The sequence below is a fragment of the Micropterus dolomieu genome, linkage group LG10 (genome assembly GCF_021292245.1).
Source record: "Micropterus dolomieu isolate WLL.071019.BEF.003 ecotype Adirondacks linkage group LG10, ASM2129224v1, whole genome shotgun sequence".
Classification (NCBI taxonomy): domain Eukaryota; kingdom Metazoa; phylum Chordata; class Actinopteri; order Centrarchiformes; family Centrarchidae; genus Micropterus; species Micropterus dolomieu.
In genome coordinates this window covers 11045955-11067269 of record NC_060159.1, presented here as the reverse complement: position 1 = coordinate 11067269, position 21315 = coordinate 11045955, and the positions used below count along the sequence as shown (strand labels likewise).

Here is a 21315-nt window from a genome sequence, read left to right as displayed (position 1 = left end):
TTGTGGCCTAATTTGCTTTTAAAGATCAATCCCAGCATGAGGTGTTGTAGTGCTGACAGCGATTGAACAGTCCGATTGGCTCTGGCTGGACCTGCACGTTGTCACTCAGCTTTAGAGGGTGGGTGAGGGACAAAGTGACAGTGCTGTAAAACTGAGCATCTCATTGTGCAGTCTGTAGGGGTGACCCATTGACTGGCCCATACGCACCACTATGGAGTGGCTTTGGATCGCCCTGGCAACATGTATGCTCACGTCCCGCTCTGTCAAAGGTAAGTGCTAGAATAAGCAGGAGGGCAGGCCACACGTGAGGCTGTGTGCCTATATTTATTGTTACAACAGCCTCTGAAACGGGGCCTTTTTATTTTTTACGATTGTGCCGCATTTAATGTTCTGAGCTAGTAACAAAAAACATTTATATAGAGATACACTGATGTAACTTCCTAAAAGTGACACGAGAACCTATTTTTGTGCTGTGAATGACATCAAAGGAAATCTACTTGTTTAATTGATAAACGTGTGTTAAGAAGTAACTTATTATTACAAAAGTTTCAAATGGACATTTTGGAAATAATCCTCTTTAAGGCAACAACTGGTGGTTGGAGTATGAGGAGGGGATACGACACTACAGCAAGGAGGCCCTGAGCAAGGTACTGTTAACACCTGGTTTTATCATTTAACATATGAATGCTGTTAGACACAGGACAAGATTAAAAAAAAAATCACGTCATTTGATTTGTATTTTGGCAAGTCAACATGTGACTATGACCTAAAGGACTTGATTGACAGGTTTATTAAAAATACACTCGATTGGACAAAATGAAAACAGTAAAGAAAAACAACAATCTGAGTATATAACAATGGGTAACATGGTTCATAAGAGACAGGCTAGCATGGGGGGACAACTGACCACACCACATGGACTAGCAGGCATCCTGAGTATGTGCACAACAAGCATAGCTGTATCAGACTAAAGAAAAGATGATGTAGTTGTACAGCCTATCAAAGCCAACAGGTTATAGGTGACATAAGGAAGAAAAACAAATGAAAAAATAGACAGGTTCCAACTTTAAGGAGGACTGCCCCACATAGCACACATATTTTATCCGTATCTGACATAATAGGTTTAGAGCTGGCAGTGAGTTCTCGTTTCTTTCTCAGGAGTTTCCAGAGAAGGCTCGACCGGTGAGCTTCAAACATCCTGTGTTCCAGTGCCCAGATATGAGTCCTTCTCCCTCCGTCCCCTCCTCAGGTCTGTCAAGATCCCCACCCCCAAATCAATCTGTAATCCAAGAGTTGAAATTTTAGATTCATGTCTTCTCTTTCATCTCCATCTTTTTCTCTCCTTTTGGTGTAGTTGAATTTGTGAAGGCGGCAGATATCAAAGTCATCGCTGCCTTGGGGGATTCACTGACAGTAGGTGTTATTTGTTTGTTGTTGTCTTCAGCTGCAATGACTATACAGAGTAAGTAATACATGGAAACAACACCGGTGTTGGACCATTAATATGCAATTCAAATCATGATGACTAAATGTTGCATTGACAGTTGTGTAGCCAGATAACTACTTACTAAACATCAGTTGTCTATTGTGAAATGTAAATGTTTACAAAGATACAAGAACTCCTGACAACACCAGCAATGCAAGAATCACATCCTCAAAACACACACACACACACACACACACACACACACACACACACACACACACACACACACACACACACACACACACACACCCTTATTTTTACTGGATCCTGATCAGATTTCCCTCAGATGGTGTGTCTCTCCTTTTTAGACAGCCATAGGTGCCAACGCCACCACTGTCCTCGGGATTCCTATTGAGTTTCGTCACGTGTCTTGGAGGTGACTCATGTGTGAAGCTTGTGATGGATCTCCTGTAGAGGTTTTGCATGTAGACAGCATGTTATACATTTCAAATTCACGTGTCACAACCTTAGAAGTGAAGTCTTAATGCAGAAAATGTTACTGTGACTATTATATATTATATCATTAGCTAATTATTAACCATGCATTAATGTAAAAGTGAGAGTTTATTGTTTTGGTTGGTTGAGGTGGAGCTCATTTTGATCTATATTGTTTCGGACTGCAATTAATGATTATTCTTATTATGGATTCATCTGCTGATTATTTTCTCCATTAATCGATTGCTTTGTTTGTAAATAGTGAGAAGTGCCATCATAATTAGCCAGAGCCCAAAGTGACACCTTCATGAGGCTTGCTTTGTCCGACCAACAGTCCAAACCTCAAAATTATTTAAAATGATTTATTGGAAGGAAAAGCAACACATCCTCACATTTGAGAAGCTGGAACCATGAAATTTTGTTGCTGACAGTGACCGATCGACTAATCATTTCTGCCCTATTTGTATATTTTCATAGGTTTTGTCTGAATCTGTAAAGCAGCTAAAGCTTTCAAATAATTATTAATGGAGTAAAAAGTACAATAATTCCATCTGAATCATAGTTGAGTAGAAGTACAAAGTGGAATGAGAGGAAAATACTCAAGTCAATTACAAGTAGCTCAAATTTGTACTTAAATACAGTACTTGAGTAAATGTACTTTTTTGATACAAATGCTATTTTCTTTGTCTTCCTCTTGCAGCATTGGAGGCTACGGATCATTTCAGGATGCCATTACTTTGGCAAGTAAGATGTTTTAATCACTGATCCTATCTCAGCTTTCTCTTGACATCATTGTTTTGCATAATGTTCCAGATAAACACACAATACAAATTGCCTTTACACATTTTTTTCCCGATTTTTTCCTTTAGATATCATCAAGCTGTTCAATCCCAGCCTGCTGGGTGCTGCTCCTGGCAAGACGGTCCACGGCATGCAGGCTCATATCAGTGAAACTGGCTTCAACCTGGCTGTGACTGGACACAACACCTTGTAGGGTCACATCAGAGTGACGTGTCCAGTGTTTGGCTTACTGTGCAACCTGTAATATTATAACATGTTAGCCTGATTTTAGCTCTATTTGTGCTTCAGGTTTAAAAAATGTGCTTCTGTGACCTTTAGTTTTATTAATAATCTTAGAAAGATTTTGTTATTCTGTCTTTTTAGCAACCTCCCCGGCCAGACGAGACATTTGATTGACACACTGAGAGGTTATGAGGTACAGCAATGCTCCGTTTTCTTTGAAATGTAACAACAGAGGGATGAAAGAGTTAAAAAATCTTGTTATTAATCTTGTTATAAGCTAAACAGCCAGAATCTGAGATATCCTGCAGCAAGATGCCATCCCAGAATGTGTTTTTTTGTTTGTTGTCTCTTCTATTAGGGTCTAAACTTTGAGAAAGACTGGAAGCTCTTGACCATTCTCATGGGCATGAATGACATCTGTGATTACTGCAAAGATAAGGTCTTTCTTTTTCTTTTTGAAAAAAGTTTATATATATATAAAAAAAGCTTTTTACAGAATGACAAACGTGTCATTAATCTCTGCAGAGTGTCCATGTTCTCTCTAGGCTCTATTTTCCGTGGATAACTTCATTCACTATATGGCCGTCTCCTTGGAAATGCTTATGAATGAGGTAAAGTGGAAGAAAAGGAGATAAGACATTCAGATGAGTGAGGTTTCAGCATACTGCTAGAATTCACTACAGCGTGGACGTCTTCTCCGTGTTGTGCTTCAGGTTCCTCGTATGATCGTTAATGTCGTTCAGATCCTGCCCATGCAGACTCTGAGGGAGGTGCAGAAGCCCACCCCAGGGTGCCTGCTCCAAAGGTGAGTCACTCTTTCTTAACAGTAAATGTTTACATGAGCCTTAAAGTCCCCCTTCAGTCAAAAAAATGTTGTTTATTGTCATTTCACTGTGATGTTTGAGCGTCTGACACTGCATGGCTGTTTTCCCATTCATGTGCCGAGGAGGGAAAGTTTCTCTGTGCTCGCATATGAGCATATGAACATTTTGTGATATCATAACTAGTTTAGCCAATCACTGAGTGGTGTGGAAACCGTGCAATGCTTGTGTCCGGTATTTAAAGTTATGTTATTCCATGCAGAGTATTTGTGTCTTAAAATATGTCTGGAGGGGAACTTCAAAGCAGCCAAATCCTGCTGAATAAGCATACCGTTTATGTACTTGACATGTGGCACTGGTCCTGTGCTCTTTATTATGCTTATAATGTTTAATATTAGAAATTCATCACAGGAATCTTGCCAGTTATTTTTTTTAACGTCTTACATCCATCCCCCCTGCTCCTTTTTTTTTTTTGTACTCTGATTTAGGTCTTTCTGCTCATGCCTGATAGAGCCTGTAGCCAAGTCTCCTGAACTGCGGGAGCTGGTAGAAGTCAATCTGGAGTTTCAGGTGCAGTTTTCACCTCACCTTTCATGGAGTGTGCATGTTATCCACAATGAGAAACTGCATTTTAAATCATCATGAACCATTCTGCTGCAAACTGGTGCATGGACCCAAAATATTACATGTTGAGTTTGTGTTAAGCATGACCCCTATTGTTATAAATCAGGAAACCGGCAGATAAATTGATTTTCATGTTCCTAATGTCCACAGAAAAGACTTGAGGAGCTGCTGCACAGCGACAGGTTCTTCAGGGACGACTTTGCTGTTGTTCTCCAGCCCTTCCTGAAGCACGCAGACCCTCCCCGTCTCCCGGTAGTCTAGCCTCACTCCAAAGGCCTCAACAATATCAACGTGGCAGGAGATGAATCAGTGTGAAACATTACACAGAATCATTAACATGCCGAGTGTGACAGCTGCAGCTTTTCCCAACACACCCCCTTCAGTTAATCCACGCTCGTGTGTATGTCTTTGTCTCTCTGTGCAGAATGGGAAGATCGATATGACCTTCTTCACTCACGACTGCTTCCACTTCACCATAAAGGGGCACGAGGAGCTGGCCAAGGGGCTGTGGAACAACATGGTAAATAATGAGTCACAAGGCTTGTATTTAATGGCACAGGAGGTTAACGGTCAACACACAGCCCAAATTGCCATTCAGAAGGATTTAGTCTGTGAACAAATATCTGTGACTTCTGTGCTCACAAACCTATGAAAAATATTTAATAATCTAATAGAAAAGCATAGGGAAATTAAGGACACAGCTTTTGTAATCATTATTTTTCAAAGGCAACCGCTATTACTATAACTTCATTTGGAAAAAATAACTTCAACATTTTCAAGAGACAGTCCATCTTTTTTTGATGTGTACAAAGTGGCTTTTTCCGCAGTATGCTTTTTTAAACAGAGCAAAAATAGTCCACAGTGATGCCACAAATGAACTCCTCTCTCTGTCTTCTGCTCACAGTTTCAGCCTGAGGGAGGAAAGATGATTGTGAGCAGTTTCTCCGACCCCATCAGCCTCATCTGTCCACCTATGGTAGGAGAGTGTTGTTACCACCCCAGAGCAGCGCCTGTTACCTGTGTCTTTAACCCTGAAAGGTTTCCAGCATTTTTAATGAAGCAGATAAACCAAGCAAGCACTGACCTTTGTTCTTAATAGCATGTTATATTGAGAAAAAATGGACTAGAGCCAGCTGCAATTTCAAAAGGACCTTGTTAGTTTTTTGAGTCATTTCGTACCTTTGAGGGGACAAATTGATTGATTATATTTTAAGCATGGAAAGAGAATATAATCTAGGAGAGGATAAAAAATAAAAGATAAATAGTCAGTCTCAGTTTAGATTTGTGAAAGGGACTATTTTGAAATGTTTCTCTGTTAATGCGTTCAAGGAGCTCAGACCTCTGAGACTTCAGAGTCAGTTGTTCTACAGCAAACCTTTTAATGCTCAAATTCACTGGATCATTTTCACTATCTTGGTACATGTTTGCTTGTTGTCTGTCCCCTGGGTTTATTTTGCCAACAATTCGTCGGTGTTTGACTCAGTTTTCAGAACATCTCAAATACACCAACAAATACATTTCAAGACCAAAAGCAAAATAATTAAATAAATAGAAGTAAATGAAATATTAATTGTAAATTGCAAGTCTGCAAGTTGATATATATATCGTTGTGAAATGAATGGATACCCATCAGGCCTGACAGGGACAGAATTACCAAGCATGTACGTTTACTTTTCCTCTCACATATACATATGAAACCAAACTCATTTGCGTACACAACTGAAAAGCTCTTACACATACAAGCAAACTCATACACATGCTAAAAAGAGCTAAAATATGCAAAAACATTTATATGCTTTTAAATGCACAACACAAAGTGATTATAACATCCCATATTCTCTGTGTCCCATCTGTAGGAACACCCATATATCTTCACCCGGCCGATTGCAGCCAAGTCAGGCAAGCCTCAAATTCAGTCCGACGCTCTGTCGCAGGCAGCCGCCTTCCTGCTGCTCTCACTCCTTGTGGGTTTGGGATGTCTTGGACTCCTGTAGCTTTCACTTTGCTGGACCATTTCACAAGCACGTCACTGCTGTATTGGTTGCTGCTGAGGTGATACAGTCGATCACCTGCAAAGGAGATTTTGCAAGCCACTCCTTGCAACTTTGCATGTCTGCAGCCCCAAATAGCAGCACAGAGGATAATGTGATCATGAATACTGCAACCTGACTATTTCATTCATTTCATTTTTAGAGGCAGTTGGAGGTGGCGAAGACTTTTAGTTGTTGTTGGTGAGCAGCTTTCTTTGGATGAAACGGCTGCTGTAGGAAGCAGAAAGCAGAAAGTTTTATTAAAATTTGATTTCGTCATTCCTGCACCAAGATGATTTACCTGCTCTGAGGACACACTCACTGGGACAATCGTCTATGTTTCTCCCATGTTTGTAATTAAAAATAATAGACTGTAGGTGTATTTTTAAGGAAAAGTCTTGCAAAGTGCTGCTTTAACTATAATGTATTACCTAATATCAACTGCAAATTTTGTAACTAGTGTAGCATTAAATAACAATCATTGAATTGTTCATGTGACATTTATACATTCATATATAAATATTAAACTAATTAGACTTTGCCCAAAACTAAAGTGACTGTCTGATAAATCTGTGAAAGTGTTGTCTTTAATGGTTGTCAGGTCTGTCTCTTAGGTCCCTCAAGAGAATCCTTAACATTTTTCAGGTGAACTTGTCTGATATTGTTAAAGTGCATTATGTTGACAATGAAAAGGTTGGATGACGGAGCTTCAATTCTCATTTCCAGCAACATGCAGTGTGCATGTGCAGTCACACAGAGGGGCTCTGTCCAAGAGGGCCCTGATCAGCTCACTGAAATAATTTGGAGGTAGAAAGTAGTTTGCCATCCATATCAGCCACTGAACATTTTCAAACCAGAGACAATGTAGTCTCACGTCTGTTCCTCAGATCTCCAGGCTGCTGATGGCCCACTTCCACTTCTCTGTCCTCCAGTACCTCCATTATTATGCATTGAGCACTGGAAGAGGTAAAGAGCACACTGAACAAAAACATTAAATATTCTACATGCTGCTGGATGGTGAGCAGAGGAGCTATTGTTGTTTATCTGCACACACATGTATCACCATTCAACCTAAGTAGCTGTTGTATGAGTTCCATATTCATCTGCTTTCTGGTTAAGAGCATAGACAGTACAGTATGTACTGACTCTGTTTAATTAGTATAACAATGCCAGGTGGAAGCTATATTAAGCGCAGCTCAGGTTACTTGGTTTGCTGAGAAATGTTCATTTAGGTCTCGATGGAAATGAAAATTATACAGTATGTACTCAGTATGGTAGGGTTGAGTTGTATAGAGCAGTATGGGATGATTTTCTAAAACTTGTTTCAAGGTAAACATGGCTTACAGCATACAATGCATGCAAAACCTTTTGGACATTGACTTTTAATGGGAGAGGTCCGTTTTAATGTGTTTATTTAGTAAAACATATTTAGAGAATAAAGGCTCTGAAACTTGAGTTTAAAAGGAAGATTGTTATCAGTGTGTGCTTTAATCATACACTTACACTACATCTAAAATATATATTTCCTGTATCCCCATTTCCTAACATTTCTCTTGGATGTTGGCAGAGGGCTGAATTTCAGTCAGTCCTTGTAGCTGTTGGATTTCATAATAACCTTATTGTTGCATTCAAAGAAAAGCCTCTTCATGTTTAAACAAAGCCTCGTCGGTTTATGTGGGACAAATATGGATGACATAAATTGGCCTTTATTGACTGTAAAAGCATAATTAGATCTGTGGGATCTCAGTGGACGGTGCAGCAGGACATTTGAAACAGCAAACAGTGCAACCCACACCTCAGAAACCTCTTTGTCTGTCATTCTTTAAGTGTCAGTAACAAAAGCGAAAATGACCTCATAAGTACATCTGGTACTCAGCACTTATGAGGTAAAAGAGAGCAAACAACTTTGGGATGTTCCATAGGTTGCATGTATATGAGCCTAATAGGTAGATAGACCTTTAAGCAACAATACTGTAAGACAATAAACTCAATTGTGCATTGTGTGTTTTGTTTAATTTGAGAACTTTTAATGGATTTACTATGGGCCATTTGGTAACACTTTATAATAGCTTCTAAAAACACAAGCTTATGTAATAATAAAATAACACACAATCATCAGGTAATGATTATTAACTTACAGTTACTTCATACATTTATTTATATTGCACCAAATCAGATGGCATCTGCCTCTTGGAAATCCAGTTAAACAGAAAATAATTTCAGATGCAAACATATAACAACGGTCAAAAGAATCAGTCTCTCTAGTAATGTTAACGAGTCACAATCAGATTCCTGTCTCCCATTCTTTCTTTCTCACTTCATTACAGTGATGTATGCTTGAGCAAGTCTCTCCATTCTCTCCTAATTTGTCAGCTGGCACCTGCCCAGTGGTTTTAGTTTCAGTACATCATTCTCTTCCATGCTACACTCTACTTCTTGAAAAACGACCACCAGTGTCAGTCTACAGGCATGCAGTGTGAGACTGAGCTTTTAGTTAATTGCTAATATGCACATGCTAACATGCTCACACTGACCATGCTAATATGCTGATGTTAAGCCGGTATAATGTTAATACCATGTACACCATCATAAGCATTTTGGCATGCTAACATTTGCTAATTAGCAATAAACAAAGTACAACTGAAGCTGATAGGAATGTTAGTAGTTTTGCAGAATCGAACAAAATTTCGCTAGAGGAAAAATCTGGGTATAAAAGCACAGTTTATCTTGAGGTGGACATGAATGAGTGTAGCAGATTTCACATAAATCATAAACATAAACAGTTGTTGAGACCTTTCACTCATAACCACAAATGTTAATCTCATTGTGGTGGTTGGAAAAAGTCAGTTTTTATCCTCTGGGCACCAGGAATGGAAATCAATGAAAATGTAATTTGTAACTTTTTACTGTTGGTGAATGTGCGGTCTCTAACTTTTATTTGTAGGAAATGCGGAATCAGGCGTTAAAGGGGACGGTGCAATTTTGGTACGTAATGAGCTAATTGTAAAATGTATTTGTATGCAATACATTTTGTAGGCACTCGTAAAATCTAATAGTTTGCTATTGTGGGGAATACTGTATCGTGAAGTCTCTACCACTACAGCTGCTGTGGGTGAATGTTTAACTGTTGGGGATTATGTAGTTATCTAAGTGTTCAATGTTATTTCACTGTGACTACTGCTATGTGTTGTGTGACTGTATATGTTGAAAGCTGTTAATGTTATTCGTGTGCGATTGTATGTGACTGCGTGCTGCCAGAGGCTGTGGTCTCTTGGAAGCCCAATAAAAATTTCTCCCATACATACAGCCACTGGCATGGCCAATATTTCTGTGATTACAGGTAGGCCTACTGGTGGACTGTTTGAGAGGTTGCATCAAATTAGATTTCATCTAATTTGGTGGCAAAATAACTCTGAGTTAGCATTCTTTATTTGATCATCAATTAAGTGTTTATTAAACACATAAAGTAGTGAGTTGATCATTTATGAATGGTGAGCAACAGGAATTCATGATACAAGTTTAATCTTTACATTTGAAATTGTCTTAACCACCTATAACCACTTTCAAAATGATCATGTCTGTAGCAAAACATCTTGGAGCTATATCAGATATTAATTATATTTATGAAGTATTAACAAACTAATTTTTATAGTTATATTAGCTCCATAAATATTAACATAGGGTACTATATACATTATGTCACAGATAAGAAGGGTACATGCTGCATTGTCTTGGGTTATGAAATGTGATAAAAGGCCTTTTCTTTTATGTTCTATTCAGGCCACCTGCTCACATGATCAAAGCAGGCATGGCAACAGCCATGACAGCAATAATTTTCAATAAACTAGTCACCTAGCAACACATTCAGGTAGTCAAGAGACACAGATACAGCATGATGATACAGCTTTGTCCTGTATGGGATCACAAGATAATGGGGACAAAGACATTGCATCTGTCTATACACCTGCTTGATCACACTAAAGACATTTTCCAGTGATATAAAATAAAATATAGTATTGTTGGTGCTGTCATCTTTAGGGTAGGAATACCGGCTTACTTAACGGAGGAATAAACACACACACTCATCGTTGGTGCTTCAACCAGAACGGGGAGCTCGTACTCTCACTTTTTATTTCTGCACATGCGCAGTTGTACATCCCTCACAGGGCATGACTATATCAGGGTAAGAACACACTTAAACAACATATTAGTTGATATGTTAACACCCCCTCTTGCTCTTATACTATACAAGTCGTAGTAAAGCTAACTTTATCAACTACTGTACACACTTAGTTCACAGTTATACATTTCACACATTTCTGGCAGTCAATTTTCCAAACATATAACCCATGAATTTCTCATTTCTGAACTTCGTTACAGGCTTAGTCAAAACATGTGCAACCATGTCCGTCGTTGGACAATATTCACTGATTACTTTACCATAACTGAGTGCAGACCAAATGAAATGATACCCTATGTCAACATCTTTACATCTCTGACGACATACTGGGTTTAGTTTTTGTTTTATGACCTTTTTTAAGTGCAGCCTACAAAGCAGTAGGGGAGACCGGGTATGGTTGTAACACTTTTTGCTTCAGTAACTATAACTCACTGAATTTTTTAGCTACAGTTCTCAAATTTTTATACAAAGTATCCATACTTATTCACTACAAATGGCACCAATTCAATCCTCTACAAGAATATCACAGACCTTGTGAGTTGATGTCAAATGCATTGTGTTCCCTTGTTACACCCCAATAGAAAAATAGATGCCACACTATATGATCAGCTTCCAAAGCAGGTAGTTTATTAAAAGAACAATGTTTTTCTCTTGCTGTAACAGACTTTGTCTGATGACTCACGCGCATGTATAGTATGTATATGTAAATTTAACTATAGAATAAACTTACTTAAAAGTATAGGGGTAAACCGGGGCAAAAGTAACATGGGACAAAAGTAACAAGGCGATTTTCAAATATCGCATGATTTCATCATCGTTTCCTGCGACCGCAAACTGTTTTCAAGCACGGCAAGTAAATTTCTGAAATGGGACTCTTTTTCAAATTACAAGTTGTGTCTCTCGTTTCATGTGTCACAGTAATTATTAATCTACAGGCTAGTTAGTGCTTTAACACACCATGAAGTTTGCCCTGTCAGAGTTTTTCAGTATAAAAATAAATCGTGTTTATATGTCAGGAGTTCCTGTCCGGACAAAAGTAACACTTGTTACTTTCGTCCCGCTACACCTGACCACAAGTGTTTCTTTTGTCCAGCTGCTAATGTGGTGACTTTCTCTGTGTTTCAGCATTTATCAAACATGTTTATGTCATATTATACCAACAGAATATGCCAATAGCGTGGGTCAGAAAGACAGAGGTCTGATTCAGCCAGATGTTTGAGAAGGCGTTTCTGGACATCTCTATTAGAAACATTAGTCTCAGGTCAGCTGTTAAAGTCTCATGCCATATGCCAAGCGCTTTGTTCAGATAATGTAGGAGGAGGGCAGAGATAATTGGGGAGAAGACTAGACCACAGATCACATTATTAAGTCTTCTCCTTGGACTAGGAAAGGAAGCTGCATGCTTATATTAAGAGAGCGGCTGATATTTATTTTGGCCTGTCTCCTAAGGAGGTCAGTGTAGTAGGTGTCAGTAAAAAGCACTCAAAATGCAGATCGCTCATACTGTTCTTACTAAAACAAATTTAAAATCATTTCTGTAAATAAAATTTATTTTCATTTTTGTCTTATCTTTCTAAATTATGTTTTATTTTTTCACTGTTTCTGAAACTGCTACAACATGAAAATATCCCCAGTGCAGGATCAGTAAAGTCTTATTTTATTTTAATCAAGTCAGGTTCATAAACAATCTCCATCTAACCATTTCCCCCCTGTTTTAGGTGCACACATTTGCACATTTATATTATATATTTATAATATATGCTTAATATAATATGAAATATTCTAAACAATTCAAGTTTGGGCTGTCAGGTTACTTTTGAAACTGAATATTTAAAATAAAAATATAATAATTTTTTTTTTTAAAGATAAAGCACAAAAGATATTTGCAGTTACACATTAACAAGGTCACAGTCATGTTTATTTATTAAATACAAGGGTAACACAAAAAATCTAGCTTGTTGTGTTACTTTTGTCCCAGCTGACAGGGGTCGAAAGTAACAATGTGCCACTTATGTTTAAAGTGAAATTATACGGAAGTCGTTCTACATTTGTACAAAATACCACCTGTGTGGTACACACCACACGTGTGAGTTAGTGACCACAGCAAAAATATAATTCTGTCTGAAACATTATCTTTTAAAATCAGGTTTTTCTGAAAAAGGGTACTTTCGCCCCTGCTCTCCCCTACTCTAAACCTGTGCACGCCCTGACAACGAGGTATAGGTACAGGTACAATAGTGATCATTTGTCAAGTGGATGATGTCACTTCCTTGCTCCAGCTCGTCCTATAAAAAGCGGGTGCTGTTGCGGCAAGGTGTTGGTGGAGAGACCGGAGAGGACTGATGCTGCAGGAGATTTAGCTCTCCAGAAATAAGCGATAGGCGGCTAAGTTTTATTCAGAATGCGTCCGTAATCCACTGACTGTCTTCAAAGGGGTGAAATCAAACCTTCTGATATAAGCTTCGCTATTTTCTATTCCTGGAGAGCTTTATGCGCCCGGTCTCCAACAATGATCGGGAGAGGACTGTTCATTCTGGCAATACTGTCCAACTGCGGTGAGGAAACCTTGTTGAAGTTAACTGACATTATGCTTACAGTCGGGTTGTTTGAGAGAAACCTGCATTAAGAGATGCGGTTTGTCTGCGTTCAGCACCAAGGACAGCGACTAACACATCTCTAACGATGGAGTGAACGCACCTGCACCTTTGGCACATTCAGTCCCCTGTTACTGAAACAGTCGGTGTGTTTTAGTAACAGCGGGAAATAACATCCGAGCTTTAGCGATTAGCAGATCTATTATGAAGGGAATGATTCATGTTTTTTTTCCTTTTCTTGCTTTTCTTGCAGTTCTGTCATTGCCACTGACTCAAAGTCAGCTGGAGAATGAGGACGTACAGGTAAATATTGTGTTTTTATTAGCAGTATTTGCACTATTAATGTTAGTGTTACTGTAGATGTAGAAATAGCATAGGCTACAGTATTATATGTGTATTCGAAATTCCATAAATTATATGCACTGACAAAATATATTTAAATATATTCAATACCAGTGATGAAGTCTAGTCCTTCTTCTTGCCACACTCAAAAGGCAAGCAGTGATTAGAGATACTTGATCCAAGCAAATTGACTCTCACTTAAGTGCCTTCTCCACTGGGATGAAATCTCAGTATGACCTTGTTCAAATCAATTGAACAGAGTTTTGACCTCCATAATTTGGTAGACTATTTCTGGATCCATTTCACATCTCTACAGAGAGAGAGAGAGAGAGAGAGAGAGAGAGAGAGAGAGTTTCCAGAAAAGGGTTTGGACAGATGAGAATATAAGGTGGATATGTGGATGATGTGTGAAAGAGGGATGACAGTTGTGAGATGGGACTGAGTAAATTCAAAGATCTGGCTGCCAGAAGGGAGTAAAAAATGAGTGAAAAATCATCAGGCGAGTGGGATTGGCTTGGCACTGAAAGCACAATGGGAGAGGAAATGATTCTGATATCTCCTCCAAGGGTTTCACATCTTGAAGTTAGTGGGTGAGCTGGCACAAGGGCTGCATTCAAAGAAAAGCAGACAAGTGGAGAACAGTTTTTTTTTTTTCTTTTACCAGAACATCCAGAATTCACTCTAACTGTAACATCTTTGCTCACAGTATGAAACTGACTCACCAGAGCTGGCAATTCAAACAAATGATTTAATGTTCTGACCATACAGGCACTATCCAGGTAAATATCAGAATGCAACAGCAAAGGTGTTTGGGTCATGTTGTGCACTGTCTGTGTCTGCAGGTGATGAAATGTATTGTGGAGGCGTTGGCAGATGTGCTATCAAGGCCCCACCCCATGCCTGTCAGTCAGGAGTGTCTGGCCACACTGAGGACAGGTAAGCCCCACCTGAAGGACGACAAAATAGGGTCTCACAGTATTTCTGACCAAAAACCTCAAACTTTCGATAATGTCAACGTAATTCTGGCTTTCATATATATTTTTTTAAATTATTATTATTATTTTTTATTTAATGTTTATTTGTTTAGGGACAGGTCTGTATAGCATGGAGCAATGCCACATACCATTTAGCATTTATAGTCTATAAGCTAGTTTATGATACCCATCCCATTCTACAAATACACAAAACTCAGCCAGAAAACACAAAAAACAGGACAATGTGCATTATAATAGCAAATTTTATGAAATGATCACAACTTAACATATTTCATCTTAGAATAAAGCCGTGTTAGGAGCACATCAGATGGTATCGGATCCATCAGAGAGGCTTGAGGCTTGAATGTTGATTTTGTAGATGCTGCTTGTGACCAATATGCTACACAATAGCTTAAATGTGAAAATAACAAGGAATGCGTAATGAGTATTTGCAGAGTAAATTTATGAAATTATGAATTAAATATTTCTTTTGCTGCTTTGTTGGATGTTTCCGCTGTTTTTGTTCACGTGACTCACCTAAAACAGTTGAATGCAAAATTGTATCACTGTGAGAGCAAGAAAGATAAACATTTAAGCTATATCACCAAACTCCAGCCAGTATCTTGTCTTGTATCCCATCAATGATAATATATGGACATACTGTGTTACCCAGAGCTACCACTTCGAGTTCTTACAGTCAAAAGGATGTTAAATGCAAATTTCTTGACTAAAAGATGATGTCATCCTCTTTGATTTATTTTCCTTAACTTCCTTGTGTCTTAAATAAAATGCTGAAGTATAGTGATAGCTCTAAAGCAATAAAGTAATCCTTTTTATGTAACACGGATTCTAAATGTGTAATTATTTTCTAAATTCTGCAACCTTATTTATAAACCAGGACTGAAACAAATCAGCCCTCGCTGGCACAACACTGCCTTTCTAAGAGAACCAATACAGGCTGTCCTTTTTTTAAATCCAGAGCACAATGCCAACATCATAAGGTTAATGGATTGATGCGATGGCTGCTGAGTAAAAACCCGCTGTGATATATATATAAGCGGGGTCACTATCACTCAGTAAAGACTGTTCAGTTACATAGCCAGTGTGTTACCTTGATGCTGTCCTTGTTGTAAAAAATCAATCAGAGCATTACTCACTGAGTGTTTGTTACTGGCGCGCTGAGAGAGAGGGAAACTGTACACCACCAGAGGGATGGAAAGAGGGGAGAGGGGAGGGAGAAAAGGCGAGTCAAAGTCATGGAAAGAGAAGGAAAAAAAAGAAAGATCACAGACCGATATTAGAGCGTTGCACTGTACGGTTGTTATCTTTTTTGTGCTTGCTGCGTACAGTATGCAGTGCCGTTTGTGGGTCAGCAGAAAGTCCAATGCTCACTGCTGTTGTAATTCACTGGGGGAGTCTCTCTGGGCCAAATGATTAATTGTGCTCTTGCTTTAAAAGCAGTAAATTTCAGGGCAATTAGCTCTGACGAACCACTGAAGCAAGTTGCTGAGTCCGGTGAAACACTGAAGGGAAAAGACATATACCTGTGTTTTACCCCCTGCAGGATCCCAATACTGCCTTTTGTCTGTTCTTTTCTTTCTTAACTGAGGTATTTAACCACTCATTTGCATGCATTTTGATGTGTGTGTGTGTGTGTGTGTGTGTGTGTGTGTTACACAGATGAAAGGCTTGTTTCTATCCTTCGCCATCATAACTTTCTGAAGGAGCTGCAGGAGATTGCCATTCAAGGTGAGTCACAGACCACGTGTAGCTGATGTCTGTTTGGGTGCGGAACATGTTTGTTTACACGTACATGAAGACAAAAAAGATGGCACAGACAGAAAGCAACTCATTTTCATTTTAGGTGGTCAAGAGAGAGCTCAGCTGCAGAGAGATGCCGCTACACCTGACCCACTGACACACACTCCTCAGAATCCAGGTGATGTTGCTGGTAAGTTTCTTCAGATTCATGAGAAAAATGCCCTGAGCTGAGACTCGTGCATATCCATACTTTTCCGCGTTGTTTATCACAATTCAACAACATTACAGTCAGTTCCTTTGTGAGGAATATCTAATCAACATTTTTAAGTGCACAAGCTGTCAAAATGATTTATCACTTCCATTACTTCCCTTTTTATGCTGTCAGCAAAGCAGGGCTGACAAACAGATGAGATATGCTGAAGTGAATATAGACTCTGCTGATGCTTTCTGTGGACAAAATCAGGACATACACAAGGGAGGTCCTTCCACCTGACAGCACACCCAGCTTTCTTTTGAAGTCAGTGCCAGACTCTCTGTAAAGTACACAGTGGAGGAGTAGCAATGCAAGTACGAGTACAGTAATGACAAAGAATATTAAATAAAGTGCATTTCGTCTGAGCTCTCTGAGAACCGCAAAACTGATAAAATTGTATTAAAAGAGTTACAGGATACAATACATCTGTGGCTCAAAGTATGTGTCTACCGAAGGATGTACCAGAAATGATTACCATAAATTCTGTTTCAGCTCTGTTAGACAAAGTACTGATAAAAAAAAGGCATTTATCAGCGTCACAAACATCTGAGCCAAAAGCTTTACACTTGAACACAGAATAAAAGGATTTATGAAATAATATAACTACAACACATAAAAAAAGAAGCTGGAACCATCAAATATTTGGCATTTATGATTGAAAAATGACTTTCAACGATTGATCGATTATCAAAATCAATTCAATAATTCTTTTGAAAAAATCGGCATGTCCTTATGAGCTTTTGGTGAATCATAAAGGCAGACACATTTAAGCATCACATGATGCATAGTTTTGTTATTGTCACGTAAAATCTGACATACTGACCAACTCCATTAAGAAAAAACACAAAAAGTTGACAGTTACGGCACAAAATGACCCCAATAATGAAAAGGCCACGCTGTTGTGTAAGCACTTTCAGCATCATGGGGAAATCAATGTCTTCTAGTAAATTAATTTTCTACCCCTCCTCGTTTTCAGATCGATCCATGTTGGAGGCTTTAGGAGGCCCTGGAGAAAGATCCATCCTGTCCCAGAAGAGGACGACAGGAAATGGAGACGGAGAGGAAGAAAAGGACCTGGGAGATGGAGAGTCACAAGAGGACAGTGGCAACGTTAAAGAAGTGCAAACAAAGGGGGAAAATGACGAGAGCCCAGGAAGTCACGCCGCTGAGTCTGTGGATGAGTGGAGTGAGGGAAAGGCTGAAAAGAGCGAGGAAGATGAAGAAGAAGAGTATGAAGAGAAGAGAGCAAATTCAGTGGAGAATTCAGAGGAAAGCATGACCAAGGATAAGAAAGGCAAGTGGATATTTTCTTTGTTAATGTATGCATGTCTTTTGAAATTAATCCTAGTTACAGTAAAACAGATGCATGAAGGGAACACAAAAAATATACTAATAAGATGACAGGGAACATGAAAGTTCTGATTTAGAGCTTGATCATTTAAAGGCCCAGTCAAGTCATATTTATTTTTATTCAAGAAACAAAGGGCACCCTATCAAATTAGAATATGGAATAAGGAATACCAAAGGCAGATAGCAGAATCTTAAGATGGGGAGATTGCAAAAAAACAACCCTGTCTTGCAGATGAAAACGCCTTCCGCCACGGTACTAGGTGATTGATGGAAGTGCTTCCATCTACATGATGAATTTCAGTCCCCCAACAGGGAAGGGGGGCCAACATGGCTGGCATTCTGACAGCACACCAAAAGAAATGATTAAATGCCTCCATGTCCCAGACTTCAAATGAGCTGGTGTGCATGCTTACAGCTGGAATCATTCACGATAATCGCTACCCTTTGATCAAGACTGCAATCAAGTTTTGGTCCTTTCTCTCTCCAAACTTTTCAACAGATTATCAGAGAAAAGTTTTTTGAGCTAAAACGACAAAGTACAATAAAATATGCATCCTATTCTACAAAAGGGAGCTTCAGCCAAGTCATCTGATTGCTCCAGCCACGTTGTTAATTCCCATAAAGCATAGCTAGCAGTACTGGGGGCACAGCTGCCAGCTGGCACGAAATATTTCATTACAAGGAGTGGTATCTTGCTGATGTATTCTGCCGGTGGTCTGGTAGGCCTCATTCCTTTATTTTTCATGTTCCCAGGAGCTGGATCTGGTGAAAAGAAAGATGCACCCAGAAACAAATCAAAAGAGAAGAAGTCCAATGAAGAGGATGCAGAGGAGGAAGACAAGAGATCTGCACTTTTCTCACATAAAAAAGAGGTGGAGCAGGAAGAAGAGAAGGATGAAGGGGAGACGAAGAGAGGGAATAAGGAGAGCCTAAAGCGATGGACCAAGAGGGGTAAGGCCTTGTCACTGACGAAGAAAGCAGTCGGAAAGGAGGCGCAGCAGCTCAACAGCCAGCAGGAAGTGCCACACCATTCAAAAGAGTTCACAGAGGAAGAGGAGGAGGAGAAGAAGAAAAGAGGCATGCAGCGAAGTCTAGAGGAGAAGGAGCTGCAGATGATTGCTAGAAGGTTGCCTGAGGAAAAGAGGGGGTCGGAGGAAGAGGGGAGCGCCAGCCAGAAGTCAGAGGTGTGCTGTCCATCCCTTTATCTCCCAACAAGTTGTAACTTTGTACAGCAGCTGAAAATAACAAAGAAAACAAGTTTACTGGCTTTCTTACTGCAATGAGTAGACTGATACCGCTCATGTGTCTGTGTAGTAAATATGAAGCTGCAGCCAGCAGCTGGTTAGCCTAGCTTAGCATAAAGACTGGGAACAGGGGGAAACAGCTAGCCTCTGTCCAAGGGTAACAAAATCTATCTATCTACACTTATAAAGCTCAGTAATTGGCACGCTATATCTTGTTTGTTACTGTGTGAGACACCCCCCCCCCAGTAAAACTGCAAATTGTTTTTAGAAGATGCGTATGGATTAAACAAACTAGATAAGCATGTAACTTAGTGAGCTTTAGTGGTACTGGTAGGGTAACAGTCTGTTCAGCATACAGGTAAGAGAGAAGAATCATCTAACTTCAGACTAGAAAGCCAATGAGTATGTATTTCCCAAAATGTTAAATTATTCCTATAAATAATAACGTTTAATGTTAATGTTAAGGCTAATAACGTTATTTTCTGCACAACAAGGTTAACATTTACTTGTTTTACTGAGCTGTCTGGTTTGCTAGTTCAAGAAATTTGAGTTTGTTTCTGTATTTTACTGTAAAAAAAAAGAAATAAAAAAGAAGCAGAATCCTTCCTACAGCTCAAATCCCATGAAGATACAAATTGGTGCAGCTGCTGCTTGGCCCCATGTTCAACAGAAGCTATTCAGACTGTGATAGCCTTAATTCTGGTAGTAATGTGTCCTTCCTACAGCCAAAACAGCAATGCATGAAAGCTGATTGTTCCAGATATTTTTAGAAACTTTGTGCAAACTGTATTTATGATTGATCGCACTCTTATTATCTTTTTCCCACTTGCTGTCCCCTCATTATATCTGCAGGAGCCAGAGATTGAAAGCCTGGCAGCCATCGAGTCGGAGCTCGAAAACGTTGCCCAGAAACTCCATGAGCTGCGGCGAGGCTGAGAGAGAGAGATTGGTAGAAAACTTGACACCGCAACCTCCTCTGCCTTCTCGTCCTCCTCCGCTTTACCAGCTGCCTGGTTTCTACATACACAGAGCGTGTGAATATGTGACAATATTTTATCTTTTGCTATTTTTCTAGAGGATGCCCCCTTTGCACCACACTGCTGCAGCCTCTCTTGTGACATTTTGTCCCTCACATAGATTAGCATCCAGTAGATGCACATTGCAGCTAGACATGCATAAAAAATATCCAAATTCTGTGCATTCAAACACGTGCATATAACATTCAGAACACAGAGCAAGGCTCTTAAAGGAAAAATCTGTCCATCGCTGAAGTTTGACAGCTTGTTTTCCTTCATTTTCTCTGACAATCATCTCTGTCTTTCTGCAAGTGTAACATGCCTGCTTTTCAAATGATTTTAACATAGCGCATTGATTTATTTGAAAGGTTGAGGCAGATCCAGGTATATTCACACACTCACACACACATACACGCACACACACCAACAAAGTGAGGTTGTACAGTCACGGCATGTATACATGTACAAAGCTCTTTCTGGGATGTTTACTTACTTATTAAGGGAGAAGAAGGACAATATATAGATGCTTACCAATTATATATACAGATGACTCACATCAAGCCAAGGCAATAAGTGAACATTTTTAGCAGATTAATGGCTGGATTGTAATCTTAAACTGTACTTAATTATGTAAGAAAACCAATAAATTTAATTGAGTTTATCTGGAAATCTATGTGTTGGTAAGTTATTTTAATGTCTCTAGAATCAAATGCACAAGACTTTAATACAATAAACTAACAAATTTACACCTACAATAAACTATTTTTGCACACTTCATCACATAGCACCTTATTATATATATAAGTGAAACTGGTAAAGGCAAGTGAACTACCAGAGTGAAGGTTCATTTAATACTGTATAATATATTCATATACTGTACTTTTACTCACATAGACTGCAGTGAACCGACTTTCTCACTGTAAAGCGACATTACTTCACACTGTAGATGCAGTCTGCACTTGGTTGTGTTTGTGGGTGAAGGAGCTGAGAACATGAATCACCACTCTGACACACAAGCTGTTTATACGGTATATTAAATTCCAAGACAACATTTTGATCCTTAGTTTTTTTTTTTGCATGAGCATAACATTATTCTTTAGTCGCTACTATCAGGATGAAAGAGCTGGTGGAGATTTGAATAATACAGTGCTATATTTGGTGAGCAATACTGTATATTGAGAG

The 21315-nt window shown here is 39.1% G+C and overlaps 2 protein-coding genes across 2 annotated transcripts; both read left to right on the top strand.

The window, feature by feature from the left end:
• The first annotated feature begins 167 nt into the window (after nt 1–167).
• LOC123978210 (phospholipase B1, membrane-associated-like) lies at nt 168–6391 on the top strand. Its single transcript, XM_046061379.1, has 16 exons — nt 168–269; nt 583–647; nt 1159–1249; nt 1355–1413; nt 1795–1862; nt 2622–2665; nt 2791–2911; nt 3086–3137; nt 3303–3383; nt 3490–3555; nt 3658–3749; nt 4254–4335; nt 4540–4641; nt 4814–4909; nt 5294–5365; nt 6246–6391. The coding sequence occupies exons 1-16, from the start codon at nt 212–214 to the stop codon at nt 6381–6383; spliced, it is 1287 nt and encodes a 428-aa protein (XP_045917335.1). The 5' UTR covers nt 168–211; the 3' UTR covers nt 6384–6391.
• Nucleotides 6392–12950: 6559 nt separating this feature from the next.
• Nucleotides 12951–20780, top strand: chga (chromogranin A). Its single transcript, XM_046061021.1, has 8 exons — nt 12951–13154; nt 13447–13496; nt 14378–14471; nt 16190–16258; nt 16374–16460; nt 17500–17817; nt 18627–19057; nt 19970–20780. Exons 1-8 carry the CDS (start codon nt 13109–13111, stop codon nt 20051–20053), a joined length of 1179 nt encoding a protein of 392 aa, XP_045916977.1. The 5' UTR covers nt 12951–13108; the 3' UTR covers nt 20054–20780.
• Nucleotides 20781–21315: the final 535 nt, after the last annotated feature.